This window comes from Bombus fervidus, chromosome 7, assembly GCF_041682495.2.
Source record: "Bombus fervidus isolate BK054 chromosome 7, iyBomFerv1, whole genome shotgun sequence".
Lineage (NCBI taxonomy): Eukaryota > Metazoa > Arthropoda > Insecta > Hymenoptera > Apidae > Bombus > Bombus fervidus.
In genome coordinates this window covers 11,657,040-11,682,705 of record NC_091523.1, presented here as the reverse complement: position 1 = coordinate 11,682,705, position 25,666 = coordinate 11,657,040, and the positions used below count along the sequence as shown (strand labels likewise).

At 44.5% G+C, this 25,666-nt stretch overlaps 1 protein-coding gene and 1 long non-coding RNA gene across 2 annotated transcripts in view; one reads left to right on the top strand and one right to left on the bottom strand.

Moving 5' to 3' along the window:
- The window catches only part of LOC139989472 (protein Fe65 homolog), a 158,783-nt gene that overhangs the window by 43,663 nt on the left and 89,454 nt on the right, over positions 1 to 25,666 (top strand). Inside the window, exon 3 of the mRNA XM_072007928.1 lies at positions 4,341 to 4,689. Coding sequence (XP_071864029.1) covers positions 4,398 to 4,689 — 292 coding nt within the window. The 5' untranslated portion in view covers positions 4,341 to 4,397. The remainder of the gene's footprint in view (positions 1 to 4,340; positions 4,690 to 25,666) is intronic.
- Positions 1,250 to 4,342, bottom strand: LOC139989481 (uncharacterized). Its single transcript, XR_011800347.1, has 2 exons — positions 2,354 to 4,342; positions 1,250 to 2,187 (listed from the first exon to the last, which is right to left on the bottom strand). It is a non-coding gene; the product is annotated as an uncharacterized lncRNA (long non-coding RNA).

Here is a 25,666-nt window from a genome sequence, read left to right as displayed (position 1 = left end):
CGTTATTCATATAAATATTTTATCATCGTACGTTTGATATCTCTGGTCCCGTTTTGATTGATATTTCCATAGGTGTACGCTTACATACCTTTACAAGCCTCGCTGGTAGCAGGTTATCAAACGAAGAATCTGTCCTACAGCTGTAGGGTAAACTCGATGTGTGGAGGTTAGCAGGGTTGTATGCACCGAACGAGCGACATTGCGATATCGAGCTCGAGTTTACCATACATAAGCTCGACGGTTCGACGACGTCACGATTTTCCGGCAGGTGATATCGAGTCCCGCCGGATTTTCGCGGGCACAGTCGAGATTGGAGTCGGTAACGCCGCGTCGACGATGTTTACCCAGACACGGAGGGGTGAAAACGATCCACCAGGATTCGGTGTATACGTGCTCGCAAGAGTACTCACCGAGTTCTGTACCGAGAGAAACTTACCACTCGTTTATATATCTATCGACCCGCGCGAACTTCGACTACTTTGTGAATGCGGCAAGAGTTCAACGGCCCTCGGGAATCGAAGCTACGGGGATAAGAGAAATTCATAGCTGCAAACAACGCGGGACTAATTTGAAAATTTGCTATCATTTTCCCTGCAACTTGGGGTAGCCTGCAGGAAATTGGGTCGCGAAATTTGTTGACCGGACCAATGGTTACCACTGTTCTGGTAATTCGTCGCACGATGAATCATGATAATTCGACATGATGAAAATTATACGTGGGAATATACTCGAGAGACGAAAATAACCGAGGCCGACTGCTGAATTCGTTGTCCACCCATCGTTGTTCCTTCTTACCTTGAGACTAACGATCCGTGAAATCATCCGTTGAACACGAATATACTGTTATAAATCACGGCGTATTTAGCGGTTAAAAGCTGCGTTTAAGGTTATTTTATGAATGGCCACGGAGGTGGAACGAATATCTCGTGCCCAGTGCTCATACGTTTCGTGCTCTAGAGTCGAGCAAGGGGTTGTTCCAGTTTTGGATAAGCCGTTGAATAAAGGCAAGAGTGGAGTGGGGTGGTCATGGCGCCCGTTCGTCTGCCGCTCCTGGTCGATGGCTTCCTTCAACCCCTCCTGGTTTCCCGGTGTTATCTGCAAACTTCTTAGTATCGGTATCGCGGTATTCCTAGCCGGTCATGATTCATTCATACCGGTAATAGTGTAACTCGACGATCATGAACATTATCCGAATCGCGTGCAATCAAGGAAAAACGAACTGGAGGAGCCAACAGAGTTGAACACGGTGTTTCGACTGGGTAAATTTTATTGATTCAAACTCGCCAACGCCGCGCGTTTATCAATTTTGCATGTCTCGATCCCGAGCCACGATTGTTCTACCTGCCTCTTTTATGCATTGTTCTTCTAACGATGGGTTTTATCGTTTCGATTAAAAAATAGAAAAAAAAGGCGGGGAAAAATCGACTTGCTTCGTTATTCATTGCATCATTATTCTTTTTGAAAGACAGGGGAAACATCTGTTCGTTATTGTGATGTCTTGGCGAGACGCGTCGGCAAACATCGCCCTATGCTGACAGGGAAAATGTATTGTTAATATTTGCACCTATCGCGCGTTGGCGCCGATCAATTTGAAACTTGTTACTCGATCAGAGTCGGAACGAAATTTGATATAGATGATGGAAAGTTGTGGCATTTACCAATGGAACATTATACACGCACGCGTTCGTTCCGTGAATATTAATGAACGGATTGCAAATGAAAAAGTCGAAACAAAAAATTCGCTTCGGATACGAAGCTACATTTTCGAATGCGTTTATTATATCTATATATGTATATATATCAAATTGAACATACCGCATATCTGTGTTACAAACGTATGACAAATTGGAATAACGTCCCAATTTTAAATACAGGAAATAAGCTACACGGTTCATTAATCTTTAATAACGATATCATTAAACGAATTTATCGTACGATACGTTATTCTGTATCGATTAGAACGCCGAACGTTATATATATGTATATTTCGGACGATTTTCAGACTAAATTCACGCACCAAGTCACGTCACTATTCAAGATTTTGTAACGTTATCTCCTATAGAATATTCCGTTCGCGTGTGCGCTATGCACAGTATGCTTTTTGGCGAAAATAGTGCATCGTAAAAGGTCGTTCTTCCTTGCTTGGGATTCACCGTCTTGCAATAGCGTAGCGATGCGCACGTGTTCCTGGAAAATTAAATCACTTTAGTAATACTCGTTCTCTCACTTCCTCTCTACAGTCGTTATACGGCACGAACATTTTCCTCGATTTCGAACCAAATAATAATCGCCTCAAAGCTGTCGTCGACAATATAAGAAAAGATGACCGTGAAACGATGTTTGCATATTCTACCTGCGATATCGACTGTGTGTGTTTTCGGTCGAGCGGCGCCGCAAATAGTATTACGCGTTTCTAGTTCTTGTAATTTTCAAAGCAACGAACGATGCAGATAGACTCCTTCTGTTTTCCGTGGGAGTGTTACACAGCTGCGCTTGTTCGAATAACATTGAATTTACAACGCGCGAAACGAGAGGAACTAGATAGAGGATATTCAGTCAACATCTGCGTATTATTCCCGAAAATAGATTCGTTGAAAATTGGTAATCGATCTTGGTGTATCTGCGTGGCGTTACGCCAATGCACGCTACACACGTTCGAAATTCCGATCAGGAATTTCTGGAACTCGAACTCTACTACGATTTCTCGCGATGTAATCCGAATTCCCATGAAATATGTATGTCGCAGATAGTTCGTACATAGACGATCGAATTAACGGGAGATCATTTCCCTGGGTATTTCTCGCTTCTGATCCGTTACGGTTCACTCCGGTTGATCCGCTGAAAGAAATGTGTGCCAGTAAAGCAGGGCCGTATCAACGTCACATACTTCGTTTCAAGCGACACTATTCTCGATACTATTGTGTAAGCGAGTCAATCTCTTTTCACAATGAGTTTACCGATCGCGTGTCCCTTTTGTATTCTTCGCGTGTATCGACGGTAGACTCCCTTACGCGTTTCGATTCAGAAACGTTGTAGTTCCATTCGATTTCTCGGTTGTCTTTTTCTCCGATTCGAACGGGTGATTTATGCGCGCGATAACGCACGATCGACTATACGAATCGATTAAACGTATGAACGCCGCGCTCTGCAGGAAATTCTTGGTGCGGCACCGCGAACGTGAGATCATCCAGTGTCCACACCCACGCACAATTCACCAGTGACGTCAGTCCGACAGAACAGCAACGCGAGTGGCCGGTCCCAGAAGAATGTCTCCGTTGCTATTGGATCGCTTCTGGTTTTCTCTTCGTCACAGTCCATTTACGCCCGTCCACTGCCGCGTTACCGGCTCTCCCTCGATCGTGCATCTCGACTGGTTCTCGCGAGAATACCCGTAAATTTCGCGTGAAAGTGATCCCTCGTCTCCGCTCTTTCGAAATTTTCACGCAAGATCAACGAGAAATAGAAGATTCTTGTACACGTGAATGGATGGCGCCGGTGGGTTCAATTTCCGGCTGTTTCGCCGTTGAAAACTTTACGATCGAACCACACGTCGACGAAAGAATTGTCAAACGCTCTCCTCGATCGCACGTTTCTATAAAATTCCAAGGCGTGTGTCGTGACGGACGAATCGATGCGAGCAGATTTTTACGAGTCGTCGAGTGCATCGAACGTTTTTGCATAACGGACAGGCTCCACCTCCGAATATTATCTCGTATAACGTAGGTCCATATCTCATCGGTCTGTGTGTATTGTGTACTCGCGTCTCGCACACGTGTTTAGATAGCGTATATATGTGCGTGTGGCATTAATTTACGCGCATTTCACGATAATTGTGCAGAATCGTATTGTTCCAACCGCGGTGTGTCCAGCGTGTTACGCCAAATCTTTTGTTATGCAGATGTTTCTCCAAGTTTTGTTCTCAACGGCGCATAGCGCCTTTCGTTACGGCATATTATTCGGTTTCGTGGTCGGAAGCTGAAAGAGTAACGACCTTAAGTTACGTGGCATGCCGAGAGCAATTTAACACGGTCCACGTTTTGGGTGTTTTTTTTTTTTTCTTTCTTTTAATAGCTATATTCTTCGTGTACGTTTCTCGTTGCCTTTTTTCTCATTTCATGATAAAGATTCGTAAGATCGTAAAGATCGTATGGATGAAGCGAAAAAGATATCGTTTCTGTGGAAGGGTTGAAACAGCGACGAAATTTCAATCGACGAAGGGTAACCATCCTTGTGGCAATTTAAAACGATTATCTTCTCCTTTTAATTCGATCTAGGCTAAACTGCGTAATCCCGTGACTTTTGTTTAATCCGACCTCCGTTGAATCTGTTGATGCAGGTAGTCGGCATCGAGGCGTTGCCAAGGTCACGAGGGAGGAGCTGAGGTCATCGCTGCACCTATGTTGTGCGGCGAACTCCTGAACGGTGGCTTCGTCAGTACCGGAGCGGTACCGGTGATTCCCTACGGTCTTTTAGGATTTTGGTTGCCGGGTTGTCTACGTGCTACCAGTCCCACTTCTCTCAACTCGTCTTATCTGACCTTGTTGGCCGAACTTCTGGCCACGGGCCACCTGGATCATCGAAGCGAACTGATGGACCTCGCGAAGAGGAGCCGTCAGGCTCCCACCAACGGGGCGGTCGACCTTGACCTCGACCTGCACGCCGACGACATCGACGAGAACGTCTTTCTCGGTGAGTAATCGCCTATGTTTGTTACTAGTAAAATGACGCATGATCCAAACGCGAAGATCTTTTTCATTCGCGATTTTCAACACAGTCGCGATTTCCTTGCGGACGAAGTTTTCTCGATTTAACGAGGACAAGTTATCCGTCGGTGTGTAATTAACAGTATTAGGTCAAGGAGAATCTTTTCCATTAAACGCCCGGTACGTTTCTCGATAAATGCATGCATTTTAATAAGACGCTTTGAGTATCGAAACGCGGATACTTCTAACTCGGCATTATAATCAAATCGATTTTTCACGGAACACCGGATTTCTTTGTCTTTTGTGCGCGTATTTTTAACGAACACCCCTCGAGCTAGTTTCGATATGAATAGTATATTGAATTCCGTTTCTGTCGAACAATCGGTCGAACACGGTTTTACCGGCCCGCTCTACATACGTCGAACAAACAACATCCGATGTACGAGTATCACGGTATTATAACGGCTCTATTTCGAAAGTGAACATTCCTTGGTAACGAAGGCGTCGTATTTCGCGTTAATGGGCAATACCCTGGCATGACGACATCGCGAAAGTAGTTGCGCGTTGGCAGAAGTGAGTGTGGCGTAGGAATCGCGATTGCGACTATGGGTAAATATGTCTGTTGGCTGGGAACTCTCTGTAATATTTCTCGTTTTTTCACGCGGTCTCTTGGCACGATTTGTAAACTGATGCACCAAGAACCTACATACATGTATATAATACGTTTGACAAATTTCACCAGCAAGCTCGTATATTAAATCTCGATTAGAACGAAAGAAACTTTTTCGTGAAATGACGCAGAATGACTCGCGATGCACGCATCCATTTAAATGGACGAAAAATACAGATATAGGGCGTAGGTTTATTTTAACTCGCGACATTCCAGTCAGCTCATGCATTTCAATCATTCTCGCGACAAAACGTTCGCGACGCTCACGGCACAGCCCTATAAAATATCCGACTTTTTGGCGATCGACCATTTCAGCCCTGAATACCCACGGAACCTGGCCGGCATCCAACTTCTTTTCTTCTTCTCCATCCTTTTTTTTTTTTTTTTTTTACTTTTCCATCCGATTCTTTCCTTTCCTCCGGTCTTTCAAATTCGCGAGAACTCGGCCTCTCCTCTAAATAATGGAAGAACGTTAACAATCTTTGTAGCTGTTTATCAAGATTTAGACCCCAACGGGTCGTTGGGCGAATGTACCGCGCTATCGTTGTTCCCTTTCCGTCTCTCGACGAGAATTTAAGGGTGTCCTATATTAACAGGGAGCTTCCTCTAGCCAGACAGATCGTGATTCTTGGCAAGCTCTTTCGGTTCATTACGTCTGTCGTCGGCGCGCGACTTTTAATTCCGTCGATTCTTCTTCGAGATTCTTCGCAGTTTCGCCATTCCGGAAAACTTCCTTTCGACGCTAGAAAGGAGTTACACCGATGTGCGACGCGAAATAGGATCTATAAATCTGGATTTTCCAAGCAACAAGTCCAGCTGTAAACAAAATTTTTGTCGATCCTCCAGCCATGAGATTTATGTTCGTACGTGTGCAAGCAGACTTCGCCTTAGCTGGACTCTGCGGGAGTATTAAGCTTCCCCTGGACAAGCCGCTTTCTCCCAGTCGGGTCATCCTTCTTACCTCGGCTACCTCGACCGAACCATGCAACATCCAGCATTTTGGTTTTCCTTCTGCTCTTCGAACTTTCAGGAATCTTAATAAATCGTTTCGTGACTCAAACCTATTCCGATAGTGGCCCCCGAGAAAAATGGACTATCATCGTAGATCCTTCGGGATCTTTCGAGTAAAAATTGTCCGACACACTACCTTCTACTGCTCTGAACGCTTTTAATCCGAGGATAATATACCTCTATTGTCGCGCCATCTGCCTAACGGCCAACGATTACGATAATTTCTTTTTTGCCATTCGTTGGAAAGAAAACGATTTCAGTGGAAAAGAGCAGACCATCTTTTCCTGGTTACATGTAAAGTGAGAATTTTTATTACGATATACCTGGAAGTATGAAAAGATAGAGACATAATATAGTTCCAGTATGAAAGCAAAGGTATAATTAAATATACTGCAATAATTCCAAGTTATTATAGTACAATACATCACAATACACAGCTGTCGTTGAGGAACATAACGCAGTATCTTCTAATATCTTTGTATTCTCTTTTTCTCTGTCTTCCCACTTCTTCCACTTCCTTCAAACTTTCTTGAAGCTTACACTTATGAAGCACAGGTGCAAGTAGATTAAAAGCGGAATAAATTCCACTTTGATAGGATGAAAATAAAGTTGATCGATTCGCCAATCTTATTTACCTTAGGAATACGATTAGTACGATTAAATTGACCATAAAGAATATAGTGTTATTCTTTAAATAGAGGCGTTTATATATTCAATCCATTTACGCATTATTTTATCACCTAAAACTCTGTCACTCGTAATAGAAAGTCGCCTAAAGTTCTCGTTTTCTCTGCACGTTTAAACCTATTACCCAGAAATTAACATCGAACAGAACGAAAGCGTCCTCGCTCGATCAGACGATCGATTAACGCCTCGAGGATACGAGCGCCTAGATAACTTCCGGTGATCGTCGAAGGAAATTTTGATCTCGCTCACGTACCACAATACACGAGTTACAAGCTTGGCATAATTCACGTAACAAACTCGTGGCCTATTATGGGGACTGATCGAAGGTCCGCTCTGCGTTAGACGTCCCTAATTGGAATACTATTCCCCATCCGTCTTATTCGACGGAATAATGCATCGGCTGTGAGACTGAGAGCTTGGGGCATCGAAAGTGGATTTTCGTGGTCCGTTCCAAAACCACTCGTCCTCTCTAGCCTGCAAAGTGGATGCGAGTTTGATGACAACACTACGTTGCGTTGCCGCCACACGGCGGCCGAAAGTTGTCGAAATTGAATCGAACTTGCCAGCTTTCGAGCTACTTTTATCGGTCATCGCTTGCTGGTTCCCCTTAAGCCGGTCCGTGCACAAAGAGGCAATAACCCGCGTAGTCGTGTCTGGCTAAAAATAATTCTCATTCGAAGTCCTCTCGCGATATTACATTCGCTAGAACGAATTTATCGAGCGGGAACAGAGGCACAAAAGAAATGGTTTTCCGGCTTATTGTGAAAGAATATGAGAACACGTGGCATAATTCAACTGCCGCTAACTGTCTGCTATTCCGAGCAAAAATCGGGCAACAACCTGCTAAGAAGCTTCGAAATCGGGTTTACCAGATCTTTTACATTCGTCATTGTAAACGACTGATAATAATTAGAGATGTTTGTACATTTATGGGATTTTTAAGAGCACAAAAAAACACAAAATGCACGTAATATGCAAAAGTATACGAAATATCCGATCAAGTGTTCCCTGCAATATACGGAATGCGACTAGGACGATATACATGAACATTTGAAATTATAGATGAACTGCATTATTCATTTTCTTGATGTCTAAAATGAATCCCGTAAGCAGCGCTCTTACACTCTGTGTAGGAGATGAAATGGATTTTTATTTACGTTCTATTCCTTCTATTGTTCCCATAAAAATGTGAATTTAGAGTTAAAAATAGCTGGTACACGTTGGATTTTTCAATTAACCCGATCGGATCTCAAGATTCCAAAGAAATTCTCCGAAAGATTGAATCGAACCGTGGGGTTTGTTGCTCTTATCAGTGACCAGTTAAACCGTGACAGTTTCTGAACACGGAATGGTCTGTTGGTCACGACCAGGCATAACGTTTGGTTGATGAAAATACGACGAATCGTGGGCGACGCAAGCATGTTTCTTGATTATCTGAGGAATCGACGGAAACACGGTAAACACGAAACGAACAGAGTAGGAATAAGAGAGAAAAAAGAACGAAAGTAAAATCGAATCGATGCTTTCGGTACGTATTGGAAATTACTCGGCAAATTAATTCGTTTGGCGGAACAGCGAGTATACCATTTCGCTGATGTATTCGAACGACAGATTGTTCTCTTCCTATCGATTGAATAAACGTTTCAATCTATCCTCCCCGTTTCGCTTTGTTTTCCACGTTCCACTTCGAAGGGAGACGATAGAATATGAGCGCGCGCAAACCTTTGCAAATAAAGAAATAAAAAATGAAACGCGGGGCGGAAGATAGAAAAAACAAAACATACAAAAGAGCCGCGACAGAGTCGATTTATAAATATATCCTTCACGAGGTTAAACAATCGCGCGATTCGAGGTCGCGCTCGGTAGGGGATAAAATTGAGAAACGAGATGGAATCACAGTCTTTGACGAGAATTGAACGTGAACACGTAAATGGGGTTACACGTTTTACTACACGAGACCGATCAAAGTGAAAACGAAATACGTCGGTTGATGTAGCAGAAGCATAGAAAGACGTGATATCTGTCCGTGATGGGAGTTAATAAAATTGATTTGCTCTGTATAATACAGTGATACAAGATGAAAGACGCGTAAACACGCTGCGTTACGTTACTCTGTGCGTCGTTACAACCCTGGGCGAAAGAAGATATAAAAATCCTATTCGATAAGCGACCGTGTGGAACGAGCTTGTAAAGACGTAGAAATGCGTTAACACTAAGAAGAATGGATGCATGGAAAACGCATTGTGCTGTGGGTAAAAAAAAAAAAAAAATTGATTTATTCGGCGAGAAAGCATCGCGACACAAAGAAGTATTACAGCTCCCTTTCTCCGTGTCGAATAAATGCTTCAATCTGTCGGGGATACTTCTCCTTCACTCCGGAGCCGTCTAAAATATGGGAATACGTGTGCCATTCGACAACGACTACGACTCGCGATGGTTACGAGTGGGTTGAAAAAAGATGAAGAAGCAACGTGGCGATGCATGAGACAGACGCGAGATAATGAAGAGAAGAGAAAGGAAGGAGGTGAAGGGAAATGATGAGAGAGGTAAAAGGGAGCTAGCGAAACTCGACAATGGAGAAGGGTTCCTAGAACAGACCCCCGATGTTAGCGGCGAGTGAATGAAGCGAGACACATACAGAAAAGCGAAACGGGAACAATGGCCGCGGTATTATTTTCTGTTTGCTGCGTCAGACCAACCACTCACTATCTCCCCCGTTCGTCGGTGTTCGTCCACCCCCAGTTTCTACCTTTCTTTCTTTCCCTCGACTCTTCTTCCTTTTTCTCCCTTTTTCCCCTTCGATCTTTCTCTCTTCCTTTTTCCGTCTGTCTTTCTAGCCGTGTTCGCTCCTTTTTCCCGGGTTGCTGCAACGCCACTACCATTCCGGACCAGAATCCAAGATTACGGGCTCGATATTTGCCAAATAAACGAATAATCTCCGCCTGGCTTCGCTGTTTCGTTCGATCGACCGAATAAATCATCCCCCTGCTTAATTTCCTTGGCTGGTTCGTCTCATCGGGGCAAAAAGGGCGTCCTTCGTTATCGAATTTCCTCGATCGTGTCGCGAACGTGTTCGTTTAATTAAAAGAAATATTTATCCCGTTAATTCTTCCGCTCTTTCTACAGAGGTAGAACTTTTCAATTGTATTTCCTCCTTCGCTATCAAAGAGACGTCGGATAGAAATATTTCGCCAGGGTAGATTGTCTCGAAGAATTTTAATCTTTCCAACGAATTGCTAACAACTGTTGAATCTGTACGCGTACTTTGTAACAACGCTGTTTTACAGGAAATAGTCGTGGATCTTGTTATCTCTTTGAACGCTCGAACATCGCAATTTTTATAAGGACCGTGGACTGAAAGACTCATGGGCGAAGATCGTAGATAATGAACGCGATGTTTCTCAAATAAACGGCCATTAAATAACCCCCCTCCCCATATCCTGATCGTTTAACTCGTAGGGGATGGAGACGGATAGTATTTACTGCTCGAATTTATCGATAAAGTTTGTCGAAGCACCTGTATCTCGAAATTAGTAATATCCACGCGGATCAATCGATCTTCGTGTCTTCTTATCTTTAATTCCCGTGGTAAAATTTGCCCATTGTAGAAAGCACAATGGGCACGAATTAATGGTAGATCAATAATTAAAATGTTTCTATTCATTGGTAACTGGAAATCCGTCGATAGTTTCGAAGCCACAGGGTAATTGCACGGTCCTGTTCATTTTGTTCACGTTCGAGATTTATTTCTTCTTTCGTTCGACCGTCTCCATCCCGATCACGGAAAATCCGACGGAGACGTCCTTTTGTCGTTAATCATTTCCGTGCTCCTCGTCAGACCGTCTGCCCTTCCCCTTGGAAACGAAACTGTTCTCGCAATTAAGCGTATTCAAAGGAAAGACCTCGTTTCCTACGGAGCACTCCGTCTACACGTGCTTTCGGCATTGCTCGTTTCGCGGCTAATTCTCGGCCTTTTCCTTCGTTCCGTCAAAGTAGACCGTCGTTTTTCTCATTTCCGCTGTTGACATCGATATTTCAATATCTCTAGGAAAACCCCCGTCGCAAACAACCTCTCAGGTCGTTTACAAATACTCCGATAGACTCTCGTGATTTTTCTCTGTCTCTTTTTTCCTATCTGTTATCAACACCTTTGAGATCGAGACCAACATTTTCTGTCGAAATTTCCGTCGTCGCGATGCGTCGCACGTTTACGCGCAACGTTCCTTTTTATAAAACACGAGAATGGGTCGCTTATTCGTGAAAAATAGAGCGTACCGCGCCGCCACTTAAAATATTCCAGCGAAACGTCCAGCGTCGATATTTTATTAATTCCGCGAGAATCATTTCCATTGGCACGAGACGGTCGAAGAAGCATAGCTGAAGTGTTGAGGTTTGGGATTCGGGTCGAGTTTTCGTAGCCTGTATGGAAACTATGACGCCGGAAATCACCGGTAGGCTTTAAAACGAGGACGAGCATGCAAATTGCACCTCGTGGATTACAGGTATATACGGTATATAGGGGTATGTACACGATGAAGAGACTCGTTCCGTGCCAGTTTTGCCGCGGGGCTTTGGAAACGCGGCGTAAAAGTCCTGTCGGGGGATCGAAGTGGTGTATAAGGTTTCCCTCAAAACTCACGGTACGTGAATATCAAACGACCCTGACGAGAGATCCGGAAAGAGCCAAGCTCGTGGACCCTTCCAAGCCAGATTTTCAAAGTGTTAAGAGAGCCACAGTGCCATTCACCGACCCATCCTGCTTCTAACTTTCGTTGTCATCGTCAGTCCTCCAGGTTCATCTTGCTCTCATTCTGTCGCGTCTCCGTTCTAATTTTATTTTTCTATCGATTTTCCTCTTCTCCACGGTGTAACTTAATTTACGTTTCATAGGATGTCTCGAGATCATTCACCTTCTTAAAGGTGTTAAGAACTAATGCATTCCAATGTGCATATATACTACCAGCGCAGAAATTCGATTATCCGAAATAATTATGGCACGCGCTGTTCGCATAATCGGATTCGATGATGTTTCCTATCAAATTATCTTATAAATATCGATATTAAAGAAATTTTCGAATAAAATGTCATCGTATTACGCCGAAGAATCGTACGCGATATCTTGAAATTTCATCAGATATCGATCGCGAAGAGAACCACGGGTCTCGTCGAGCTACGAAGCTTGCGTAGTACTTGAATTGCAGCGGGAGTTGCAAATTGATAGCTCCGGAAAACACAAGCTAATTAATGCCTTCGAAAGAAATTACCTCCGGTGTAATTCGGCTGGTGTACTAGCTGTTAGTCTCGGGATAGGAGAGAAGCCACGAAGAATCGAAGTGGTTGGCCACGGATAATGGGAAGAATGGAAGATTGAAAGCCTCCATTTCCCTTTATCTTTTTTCCAGCCGTTCCGGCCTTTTTCCTCGGCAGCTCGTCATTTACGCCACGCTACGAATCAACTATCCCTCCCTGTAATTAAATATTTGTCGTTCGCGTAGCCGACGGGCATTTACGTTTTCGACGTAAGGGTAATTTTACGTAGCTTCTGGCGGATTTACTTGGGCAGGTTCGCGCGGTCACGAACTTATCGGATAAAACCAGGGATATCTAATAGTTCTTCTTTCATCGAGTGGAGTTCTCGCGCAGAAAAAGCCGAGATCACGTACGTTAGTTAAGACTTCGACAGGTTGTCGGATCTCAAGGGGATGACGTCGGTTAAGAAGCAATTCTTGCCGGATGAATTTATGGCTGGTCCGGATTAACACGGTCGGCTGCAATAAAAGTCACGAGGTTTTGGTCATCCTTCCTTCTTTCCCTGCTCACCTTATCTTTACGTTCTCGTCATCCCTTCCTCTTAATCTTCTTTTTCATTTTTGTCTGAGAAGACTCCGTCATCCGGTATCCTTGTCTCGCCTCTCCTCCCTCTCTCTCTCTCTCTCTCTCTCTCTATCTATCTCTCTCGCAGAAGTTTCTGCGTTCAAAATGCTTTTCTTCTTTATTCCTCGGTCTCTTTGTTCTCCCCCGATCCACTCCGATTTAGAAGAGAGAAAATGAAGAAAGAAAGGAACGAGAGTGAAAAATACAACCCTCAGCCCCTTTTCGTTGCGAATGGAAGGCTCCATCGGCATTAAACCACCGGAATGTTCCTGTTTTCGAGACACTCTGCCTTCGTTCGGTGAATCTCTTTCCTTTCGTTCGCCCCTCTCCCCTAGTATCTCTCTTCGGCACTTTTTCCTTGACGCATCGGATAAAAACGGCTCGTGGCGTAATACAATACGTACTTACGTGCAGATTGGTTTCGTACAGCCGCGAAGGCGAAGCATTTATACCGCGACAAAAGACAAAGGACAAAGCAAGAGGGACGATTAACGAAATGCAGGAGGGATGGAACGAATGTATCGTAATTTACGATCCCGTTATATGAGAACAGTTTCGCATCAGAGCGATTTGAAAAACGTTGAAGCGATGTGGTAACGATTGTGAGAATTTTCCTGACAATGTATCGGACGAATAAGAAATGTTTAACTTTAACTGTAACGTCGTTACGATGGATAACGTGAATCTGAACTTCTCGTGAAAAAGTTCGTTTATCTCGTCATTGTTAATGGCAATTTTAACATTTTGACTAACTTTCGATCGATCCTGTTAATTATGAACGTTTTATCACTTATATTCTTCATCTAAATCGTACCGAGAATTATGTCATTCGCCCACAATATCGTCTATACAAACTTGAATGTCTATTTATGGCCTTCCTCTGGCTCCTTTTGTTTGAAATAGCTTCGAAAGCTTATGAAAATTCTCTTTTCAATGCAGCGAACATGCACGAAATTCGTGTCATTTTCCTCTATGCATCTAAAAGTTATTCTGTGGTTAAATATAAGATATTATCATAATACCAATAATTTGTTCATCGCGAATATTGTCTATGAAAACGAAGAACATGCCAGACTCGAGAAAGTTGTATCAAGCACGATAATCTTGAAATGGTTTTACGTACATTGTATTTCGATAACAAGAGTGTGCTAGTTTCAATAATACATCCCGACCAACGTCTAAACGACGTTTTGTTCGATACAATATCCAAATAGAGTCGTCGATAACCGGTTTCCGCATCTCAGATTCGATTAAAACGTACCACGCGAAAATTTTGTTTCGTCTTCTATCAACGACAGCTGTATTTATAACATAATTCCCAATAACTCGACGCTGCTTGAGTTACTACATGGTCTGACCGTAGTGCGTCTTATTCTACTTGACGGCGGTACGTTGTTCGCGTGGCGGTTGTCGAGTTTCCTACGGGGCGGTACGCCGTTAAAACCGCCGTTCACGTAGAAGCCGGAGGTATATGTCGAAGACATTCGAATCAGCGATTTCCGAGAAGCGAGGTTGCATTCTGGTTACCCCGTTCGACGTCTGCACAAATCTCCCCTCTGGCGTTTTATCGGGCCGAAAGCCGGAAATACCAATGCAGGCGGAAATATCCAGGCTGCATTCCTCGGTATCGGGCCGTTGCTTTGCGAGAACACGAAATGGAGTCCCGAGGAGCTCTTTCAGTCGGATATGTGATCGCGTAATGGACATGCTCCCTCGTACAAGGCACAAGGAAGACTTTTCGACTCTGCTGGTCGACCGATCGAACGGATTTAATTCGATTTTAGAAAAGTGCGGTGTCGTAGCCGGCGACGAAACGACGGTTGGGGATAAAATGCGATTCGACGACACCAGACAGTATCAACGATTCGATGTTTCGTTGATTTTCCTCGGTTCTCCTTTCCCGACGAATGAACGGAATCCACGGAAGACCTTCGTTGTCGTACCTTCGTTACTCTCTCTTGATTTCTCTTGGCATCCCTGGATTCGTCCATTTCGTTGAACACTGACTTCAAATCGCATTTGCGAGAGAACAACAGGAAACATAAGACGGAGAAGAACGATAGAAAGGGGTGCGAGGAGAAAGAGGGAAGTAGGCGGGTAACCGGAACGTGTCGCTAACGTAATAACATTTCAATTCGAGGACGGAAATTGCCAGAGGGCATGGCAACACGTCCCTCGCAGTTACGGGGTGACTACCCTGCTCTCTCGTTCTTCACCCTTGCGTCCACTCTCATTTTCTTCGTCTTAACGGAATGTCCGCGAACCTATAAGAACGTAGAGGAACGTCACGTACGTGAAACAACGTCGAACGGTTTATGATCGTCGGATAGCTTCGACTGACCGGTCGATTGATCGTTAAAAACGAATGAAGCTCTGGTTTAAGTCGATGTTCCCGTTCCGTTTTCACGCGTGAGAGGGACTAACGAATCACGCGCAGAATTTTATATTCGTTTCGGTTTTACTCGCGCGAAGGATTCTTCACGTTCCGTTTTAAATCGAGGCATTAATTACGGCGCCACCCTCGGCCGGAATAATTCCCAAAGAAGCGTGCCACGATTTTCCCGAAGTTGCGACATGCGAACCGAGAAATAGGAAAGAGCACGTTGCGATGGGGATAAGGAAACAGAAAAAGGGAACAAAAATAAGCGAAAAACAGGTTGCTCGGTGAAAACGCGAGGCCCCAAATGAACCCAGCGCGTCGCGCAGCCCCGTAATTGCGTTCAGCGTCGGCGTCGCTTTTAATTAATGCGACATACTTTTTTTCATCGCTAAAAAGTGCCACATCCTCGTAATCCACACCTGCCCCTTGCTCCCCACGCCCGCTGCTCGCTGCCTGCAGGGAGTACGACCGGTGGGTGATCGTTAAATGGATGAAAAAAAATATGCAAACCCTCCAGGCACTCTTCTTTTTTCCCCTCCCTCTACCTCTGCCTCTCCCTCGCATTTCTCGTTTCTCCCTATTTCTTTTCGCCACTCTTCCTTCCTCTCCTTTTCATCTTCCTGCTCTTCCTCTTCGTCTCTCGCTTTTCTCTCTATTATTTTTCTCTTTTGTCATTCGTGATTTCCCTGTGCCACCATTCCTCGGAGTCCTTGCGGTGGAAATAAATCCAACCGAATCGACCACCTTCCTTTTTTCCTTTCAGTTTTCGTCTCTATAACATTTTTCTCTCCGATTCGCGTGCCTTTTATCCCCTCAGCTCCTTTTTTCGTCTTTTCCTCGCCATCGACGCGCCGCACGACCCCATCGTCGCTGCACTTTCTCTCGAGAGTATTAATCCGCGTAACCTACATGTGAGCAGGAGGAGGGGGTTGAGCGCGAACGATGAAAAGGACGACGATAAAACCTTCTGTATAGGTGTATGCAAGACTCACCCACGCCAACGACGACGTACCGCGCGTGTCGTAAAAATATGATGGTCGCCACGCTGTGATTTCTTCGTCTCTTTTTTTCTTTCACATCCTTCGCTTGGAGGAAAATCCGAGACAAGCTGCCCTCCGACGCGCCAGCCTGATCGTTTAATACCGGAATAAGTCTATGGAGAGGCGATTCCTTCGAGCTCGGAATAAAAAGGGAAATATCGTTCCTTTTATACCTTGAATTAACGTGGTTGACGTTTACGCCTTCCTCGTCGCTTTTACTTATACTTCCCTCCAGTATTTATTCTAGCCACTCGAGTCGACAAACGTCTCAAATTTCAAACAACGTATATACGTCCCCAAGTTTCGTACTCGTTCGTCAACCGATACAATTCGTTCCTTGGTCGTTCTACGAACGGTGTTTCCTGTTTTAACAACAGTGACAGGTGCACCAACTGAGTTTTTCGCTATCCTGTCACCTGCACAAGAGCGTCTATTCAACGCCAACGGGATACCGTTCCTAGGGATGATTTGTGTAGGTCATCGAGCAGCTGTTTCGGTAGATACCAGACAAACAACGCGGCAGACGAAGCGAGATGCGTGCGGCAAACTCTGATTTACTCGCAGTTTACACGTCGAACGCTTTCACGCCTGTAACCGTTGACACGAATTCAGCTGTTACTGGTGTTTGATCTCGCAGAATAATTCATCTGTTTTCAGCCAGTTTTCCACCAACTTTACCATTTTTTCACATTTTCGTTTCTCAAAGTTTGTCGATAAAAAGCCAGAATCACGAAGATCGATGATTTTCTAGCAAATCAAACTAACGGCGTAGCATAAATTCGTGTTATTTTCATTTTAAATCCCCCGAAGGAGAAAGTTTCGGTGCACGCGTTACAGTTCACTTTTGTCGGCAAACGTCGAGTTTAGCGTCGACGAAGTACGATTACGCTTTTTATCGCGGTACCGTTGACTATACCAGGGGGATCGTAAATTTGTAACTTTCGCCGATCGGGCGTATGCAATGCCCGTTGAAAAATCGCAGATATTCACGTGGAATTCGTATCACGTGGTGGTAACGACATCGATATAAACCAAGGTAAAGAAAAGAACAGAAAAAAAGATTAGAGTGGCGTGCAAAGAGTGGAAACTATGGCCCGTGAAAAGGCATTACGTATCGGTGATCCTTAATGCGACGAAACAGAAGGTATATCGATCGTCGAACACACGTGTTCGCGGAACTCGAGCTGATTCGAGAAACAGATCTCGTGGATACGTTCGTACGTGGAAAAGTCGAGATAACGTTGCCCGTGAGAATTGAGTGAAAATCGAAGGGTATCCTCGAAAGAAAGAGATTAATCTGTAATCGCAAACCTGTCGTAAACCTTAGAAATACGACATGTAGTATCGAAAATACTTTTGCGTCAATCTCTGAACCTGAAGCTGAGCGATAGTCATATGTATCGATAAAGCTACTCAGAACATTGACTTTAACGCTATATTATATTTCAAAATAATTGAAATCCATAGTCTGTTATATTTTATATAATTACCGATTAATTACGTAATCCATATGTCTCTGTTCCTCTGCCTTTTTGATCCTGACATTTTATCCCTTCCTCGTTTATATTACAATATTATAGAGAGTAGATTCGACCAGATGAAAAACCAATACGTTTCCATCGGTGGAACGTGTGCTGAAAGAGCGGCGTGAACAGCGATGGTAAAATGGATTTGAAATTAAATTGCGGCGCACGATTATTAAGTGCTGGAACGCGCTTTTAATTACGCGTCTTTCCGAGTTGCACGCTTTTAGCATATCCGAGAGTCAAAAGACTCGGGCAAGCTCTAGGCTGCATGCTACTGCCCCGGTTGCTACGTTCCTTCTCTTTTCTTTCTCATTGAAGAAAGTTAGCCACTGACCGAATGTAGTCGTAAACGAAATCTGGGAGACGGGAAGAAGGAAGAGGAACGAAGAAAACTATTTCGTTTCGCGTTAACGTTTTTACGTTTCGCGAGATTTACACTCCGATTCCCCGTAAACCGATGATTACGCGGAATTTAATTTGGTTTATGGATTCGATGAATTAATTTCATTAATGAGAAAATTACGAAGCGCATAGCGCATCCAGGTCAGTTAATAACTAATAATTACGTGCTGCTTATAAACGTCAAGTTGACCGCCGCGTCGAACACGCGTACTGCGTGCCAGGTAGCAACAACGCGTTTGCAAAATGCAACACGTTTTGAGTATCGAAGACTCGATTGTCCTCCGAGTTTTGGCGATCCAACGCCCTCGTTATATTCCCAAAACGTTTCTATCTCGACTCATAAATCGAAGTATATGCAGCGAATGTCAATATATTGTCAGATTATACAGTTTTTCCGATGCTATCACGCCCATTGCCCCTAAAATAATCCCGATGATCTCTATTCACGCGATATCCCTTGTTAATAGAGTCATCGATCGTTGGATGACATATTCCAAGAGGGAGAACCGATAGAGAGAACGAGAGGATAGACGCGGAGATAACCGATCGCAGCTTTCCTTTTTCCATCCCTTTGGCCCGATGATACCTTCCGAAAGGATTACTCGGTCCCGAATCGCTTCGGAATTCAAACCAGTACGATACAAGCCGATCAAACGGCGAACTGAATTTCATAATCGATAATTTTCATGGCGAATAAGCAAACAATTTTCCCAACAAAAAACGGTCGATCTGTCGACTGTTTCGTGGTCCTGGTACCTCGTTTATTCATGAACTGTTTACGGCATGGATTAACTCGCATTATTTTCCACCGGGTGAGATGAGTTACGGTGCACGTTTCTCGGGGAAAAGTCGACGGAGAAACGCAAATAAAAGGGGCGGGAATGGAAAATTTTTACGACGTACAAGATTTACGGGGAAGTTTTTTGGACGCGTAAAAGTTTCCCAGTAAATCCACATCTGGCAGCAGTACCGATCGCAGTGACGGCTGAATCGTGAGCCGCGCCGCCGGTAAGGCGATTTTTCCGTGGAAATTTTTCAGAAGAAAACATCTACAGCGTTGATTTACCACCGGCTTTCGCGCCTCTTCCACTTTCTTTCTCTCTGCAGCCTTCCTCTTTTCTTGCTTTCTCTTTCTTTCCATCCAATACCCCCTTTCGCCGTTCTTTCTGCACCGTGGAATTTCATTTCAACTAGAACGACGGCGACCTCGTAGCGTTACGTTGGAAAAACCTTGTTCGAGCGTGGAATACAAACAGGCAAGTTTTCGGCGCTAACCTATTTCCCGGTTCCAGGAAAAATGGTGCTTGGCATGCGTTGCATCGTATCGCAATTTATAGGGGCGCCGCCACTGTGTCACGTCCCGTGATCTCTTTTAACGAGTTGAATCGAACGGTTTAGCCGACAGATATAGACGTTACGTAGAATGTCGCCAAACGTACGCTCAAAGTCGCCCACTGGCTACTTGTAATTCTACCAACGATCCGTACCTTTCCTTCCTTCTCTCTTTTTATTTTTATAAATTGTTTCCTCCGTGGGGGGCATAATGGCTTTTAAACGCTCCAATATCGAAGGTATGTAGAAGAAGAGAGCATTAGAGAAACATCAAAGCGTGAAAGGCTCTTTTGTTCGTGGACGTGGTCCGCCGGTACTTTAATCCTTCCCCGAGGATCCCAAGGATCGACAGTCCTGCCATTGCGTCACACATCGTTCCAAGATCGAACAGACCGCATGACCATCTATCCCTTCCACGAACGTTTCCCGAAGTCCGCAAATACACCTTTATGCTCGTTGTTCGTTCTCAAACTGTGAGAACCCCTGCGGATGACGTCACCCGGCACATGATTGGCCGACCTAACGGTCACGTGACCACTCGCTTGGCCAGTGTCTGGGGGGTTGTAGAGTGACTAAGGGAGAGGGTGGAAACGCGAGCGAGATCGACGAAGGATGAGAAAGAGAAAGAGCGGAGAAGGGAGTTCGGTGAGCAGGTAGGAAAAAAAAGGAAGGGAAGAAGAGTGACGAGGATGGTTCTCGCGAACGTACGTTGGAAAAGGAGGGATTGAACCGTGGGGAGAAAAGAAGAGGGCAAAAGAGGAAGAAGAAAAGGAACGAAGTTGGAAAGAAAAAGAGGGGGATGAGAAAGAACGTGGAGGGATGATGTTCCGCGCAAGAAAAAGAGCGAGAGAAAGATATAGATGTATAGATAGCGGTTGGTGGCGCGTTGGTGGGGAGAAGCGTAGGGATGCAAGAGGGTAAAAGAGAATTGTTGGAAGGGGTTAGAATTGGAGGGGGTAGCCGTGAGTCTCGCCAGTCACTGCGACGACCGCGACGCCCCAACGTCTCGGGGTGCCATTTGTCCGCTGCTGACCTTAAAAATCGTCGTAATTTTCGTCGACACCTACTTTACCGATTTCGAGTCGATACGGAACCAAGAAAATCCACGTACGATTTCACGGCGTTGCGAAAGATTTTACGGGCGCGAATGAAACGGATCGAATGGAATCGAAGTAACCGCGCAAATTTGCGTATCAGTGCCGCGAGAGAACTCGAAACCGCGTTTGTTTCTCTTTCCGTACCGTGTTATCGCGATCCCATCGGTTCCACGATACACGCGAAAATGTGTTAGAAACTTTTCACGTCTGTTTTATCTTTTTATTTTGCTACGTGCCTCTAAATCTCTAAATATCTGAATATTCCCCGTTCATTCGCGGAGAGCCCTTTACTTCGCGAAAAAAAAATGAGCTAACCTCGTGAGAGGGTGGAAAGCACCGAGTCCTTCGTGCACGAGTTTCGCTTCGGGAACCAGTGGAGCTATCGAGGACATTTTTATAGTTGCGTAAAACACGACCACGATGGTCATCCACGGAGTGAATCGTAAGTTATGTGTCCCTTATCATCCTCCTTTCGAGCGTATTCCCTGAATTTTTACAACCACCTAATCGACGTTGTCGCATGTACATATTCAAACATCTTCGAAACGATTTGCCGTGCAACGATCAGGTGATTGAAAAGTCGTCGAATATGCTTCTAGTTCCTTCCTTCCCTCCGTCTGTTGTCGAAACGTATATACATGTAGGATTAGCAACAAATAGAAACCCGACTAGCTAGTGCTCGTTTAAGAAGACAATTCATCCCTCGATGTGTTTGTGTTTCGTTTAAATGTAACCCAGCATCGAACGCATTTCCGTTAAGCATCCTGGTAAAGCAAACCCGTGTATATAACGGTTCTTAACAAATTGCATCCTAGCACGCTATGATTTTCCTAGATTCATCGTCCCTAAAAATAATTACGTTCAATCACTGCCATGCCATCGATCTAGTCGATTTTGTTTCTACGTAGTCACGCGTTGCTCTTCCTCGAGAGTCCTTTCGTCGAAAGCTTCCTCAAGTGCCAATCACCGAGGTCTTTGGCACTTTGGTTATTTCGTGTCGACCCTGACCAATCGCACACACAGTGGCGGTAACGGTATACGAAAAACGGAAACGTTTGGTCGCGTGACCGAGGAAGCGGTCTCAGGGCACGCCTCATTACTCATTGTAACCGTTCGATCACGCGAGATCGGAACAGACGTGACGGAACCGACGACCCGGTCAGATACGCTCTGACGGATGGCGAAGACGCTGAAATCACGACCTGTTTGATCCGTATCGCGACCGCTATACTCTTACCAGTTTACACGGCCCCACCGGAAACCTCGTTAAAGATGCATAGGCACGAAGATGACCTCTTGACGCGTCCACGCGAACATCTCTGTACCGAGCGAGGAAAATATACACGCGTTAGAGCACGTTGATGGCGACGATCGTGGAAATTCCTCCTTTTGTTCCCGGCTCGATAGGTTTCAAAGGCAGTCAGCGTTAAAAATACTCGAGAGGCTTCCTCCGATCGATTAACGACTGACTTTTACTAAGAATTTACGAGCCGTTGTTGAACCTGTCCGACACGCGATCCTACCACTCGTTCGATTCTTTTTCATGGCTATCGATCTCGCGTTGCACCGACGTCGTTCCACACGACGTGGTCACATACGAGAACGTTAGAAGGGATCGGAAAAACAGTCGCGTATCAAGGATATGTAAATTTTATTACGAAGCTTTTCGTTGGCAAGAGGGAGAAGAAAGACGATGGCGAGAGTTAAACGTGATGGGCCACAATTATCGACGGAGTTGGCTCGCCAGGACATCTGGAAAAACGAATTTCCTCGACGAATTTCCGACAGGTCGTAAAACTCGCACACGTCATGCCATGATAATACATTAGCTGATTGTTACATCCGTATCGAGTTCGATCTTCTTGGTTCATTTTTGTCACTAGCTTTCGTGAATTTTGAGTCTCTTTTTACATATGTGTTTTATACAGCTTTTTTTGTCGGAATAATTCGAGATAACGAACATCTATATCGTCGTTAACTGGTTACAGCTTTGTACGATCGCCAGATTGTCAGAGGTTCCAGTTATCATTCGTTTTGGAAACCAATAACAGGGCGCGTATCGTTATTGAAACAGGAGGAACTCGTCGGTAATCGAGCGAAAATATGATCGCGTTCCTTTCGCAGTTTTTCGACGAGCAACGAAAAAATTGATTCGCCTGGAAAATTGCATTTCAATGCTGTATATGGATCGCTGGACTCACGCCTATTGACTAATTATCGTCGACGTATCCAATTCGTTTATCATTTCCGTTCGCCGTGCAATTCTCAGCAAGCTGTTCTCTGACCGGAAATTAGCGTAAGTAAATTTGCCTTCGTAGTAGATATCGACTAACCGACGCTTCTATATCGGAGGCCAGGTACTCAGAAAGCTATTTCCACCGCGGAAAATATCGTAGACGCAATTAGGTGGGTAATAACGCGTCTCGTGTTCGTGGAAGAGTCGTAAAAAAAAGGGGGGGAGGGGAACGGAGATAGAAACAGAAACACAGAGACGAAGAAACAAAGATGAAACACGGTGTTTCGAGTAATAAAGAAGAAGTTTTATTCTAGCACGAGAAAAACTTCGTTCGCCCTTACATGCATAACAAATTTCAAGTTTTATCTGAAACACAGCCGTGTAACGTGATTCGTGGATTATCTCGGTTCCCAAGTAACAGTATGGGTTACGAAATAATGCATTCTATAGGATAAAGAGTTTCGCAATCTACATATTGCAAACAGGGTCACCCATTTTGGCCGTACGGAACGATCGGTATCGAAACATCGTTATAAATCTTAGGACGTTTTTGTTACTGAGTACGCTAAACGACGAGAAGTTGGATGGTTTTAAAAGAACGATCGTTTAAAGTTGGACGAGATGGTAGTATTCTCGTAGTAAATTCCATCTAACCGTCGAGTCACGAATTTTCAATGGTTCTCCCTTTGTTAAAAAGCTCGAACGAACGAGCGATATCGAACCAGCCACCGTCTCGGGAAGCTATCCTCGGTAGCTCCTTATAAAACACAATTATGAGTCTTAACCAAGTTTCAACGCACTTAATTACTCGAAAGTTGGAGCCGGTACCCTGTTTCAGCCTGTCTTATCCTCTTCCATTCCCTGCATCAGCCATGACATCGTCGTACCAACGATAGTTAGGGCTTTTCAGTCGCGGCACAGGGTTATAATAATGAGGACGAAAGGTAGCTGACATACTCTACCATCAACTATGCCTATCGCCTTAGACAGTGTTCGCTTCGCAGTTACCTTGATGCCGCGCTCTACCACCGAAAGGTCTAGATATTAATAATATCTGCGAGAGTTTGGACATCTGGAAAATATATCGTCGAGGAAATTTACGATAACGACGAGTACCGAGTAATTAGCCTCCAGTTACGTGGAAGAACTATGAAAACCTCTTTGTTAGAAGATTTCATGTTTATCCGCTATCTGATTCCCTCCGAGGAACATTTTGGCTTCGATGCACATAAGCCAATTTTGTCGAACGAGCGTTTATATAGCGTATGGGTTATATAAAACATTTTAAACGTCATTAGCATTGTGACGAGTCACGACTATCACAGTTATGTTGGTCTTCGAAAACAGTTTCAATATGTACATAGAAGTCGCAAGATATTTATTGCAAACATATATTCAGTAAAGGGCTAATATACGGCGAGAACAGATATCTTAAACATATAGTAAATGTCAAAGATAGTAGTTGTAGTTAGTTACAGTCACAACTACCAGTCAAGTTCGGTGATGATGTTGTTGCGGAGGAAAACTATCGATGGGTGTTGCTCTGCGGCCGCTTTGCGTAAAAGGATGTTTTATAGCAATTAAGGGCTTTGACAGTAAAATAAAAAGGCTTAGTTTTATGACAGTTCCTTAGGATTATTGCGATCTGACTAATTATATTTACACGGCTAGTGGCCGTTTTGACCGACGGATGAATTCCGGTTTATGTAGAGAGTCACCGGACGTAGCAAGCTGTGTAGAATGTTCGAATACTCTCGTGCGCCACTGTATGTACAATTGTCACAGATCTGGCGATGATCGCTTTATTTTATCGTTACAAAAACACTACTACCCATGCGCTAATGCTGCGAAAACGCACGAAACAAAATTGCTCATCCGCACCCAACTTTACCAATAAACTTGCTGACCCTTTCGATGTGTAATGCACTGTTTTGCTTTCACGAATTTCAATGCTCGCACAAATACCGCTAATCGTATAGACTTGGAACGTGCACGCGAAGCATCTAAATCTTACAGCGAACCATCGCGTTCAAAGCCAGAAGGTTGCGGTCTTGTCGTGACGTTCAAGAACCTCGAAGCTACCTCAAACAACGTCGGCCTCGAAATTTCTCCATCTCATTGCACGATATACGAAAGTGGCGAGCACGGGTTGCCGGGTCTACGTGGTCCCTGTATCCTTCTGGTCGGGAACGTCTCGCCGGATACGACCTTCGGGGCTACGACCCTAAATTTCCACGTCTACCCATCTGTAAATTGTCCGACGTAACTGGAGGCATCGTGCCGGCGTCGCAACTGCGATGCCTTCGTTGAAATACGAGCATCGTACACTGGCGTGGATGCGCGTGCATGCATCAGACACGTTGTAACGCCTCGTAGATTTGTTCTGCGCGTCGCGTCGCACGACCGCATGCAACTCGCATTCCGCGTAATGGCAGCCGAACGGAATCCTTGGGGTGCATTCGCGATGAGCTGCAGCGATTTCGTTTGTTTGTCTTGCTCGATGAGAATCGATCGATCGCGTGTTTGCGCCCTTCGAAATATTAACAACCGTGTCATAATTGAAAACTACAGAGCAAAGACACGATGTATCTTATCTTTTGGTTTCACAGGGAGGCAATTTTTAAATTCAGTATATTATAATAATCTCGTATTATATTGCATTTGTATTTGGCTTGGCATACATATGTATTTTTCTCACCCTTTTGAAT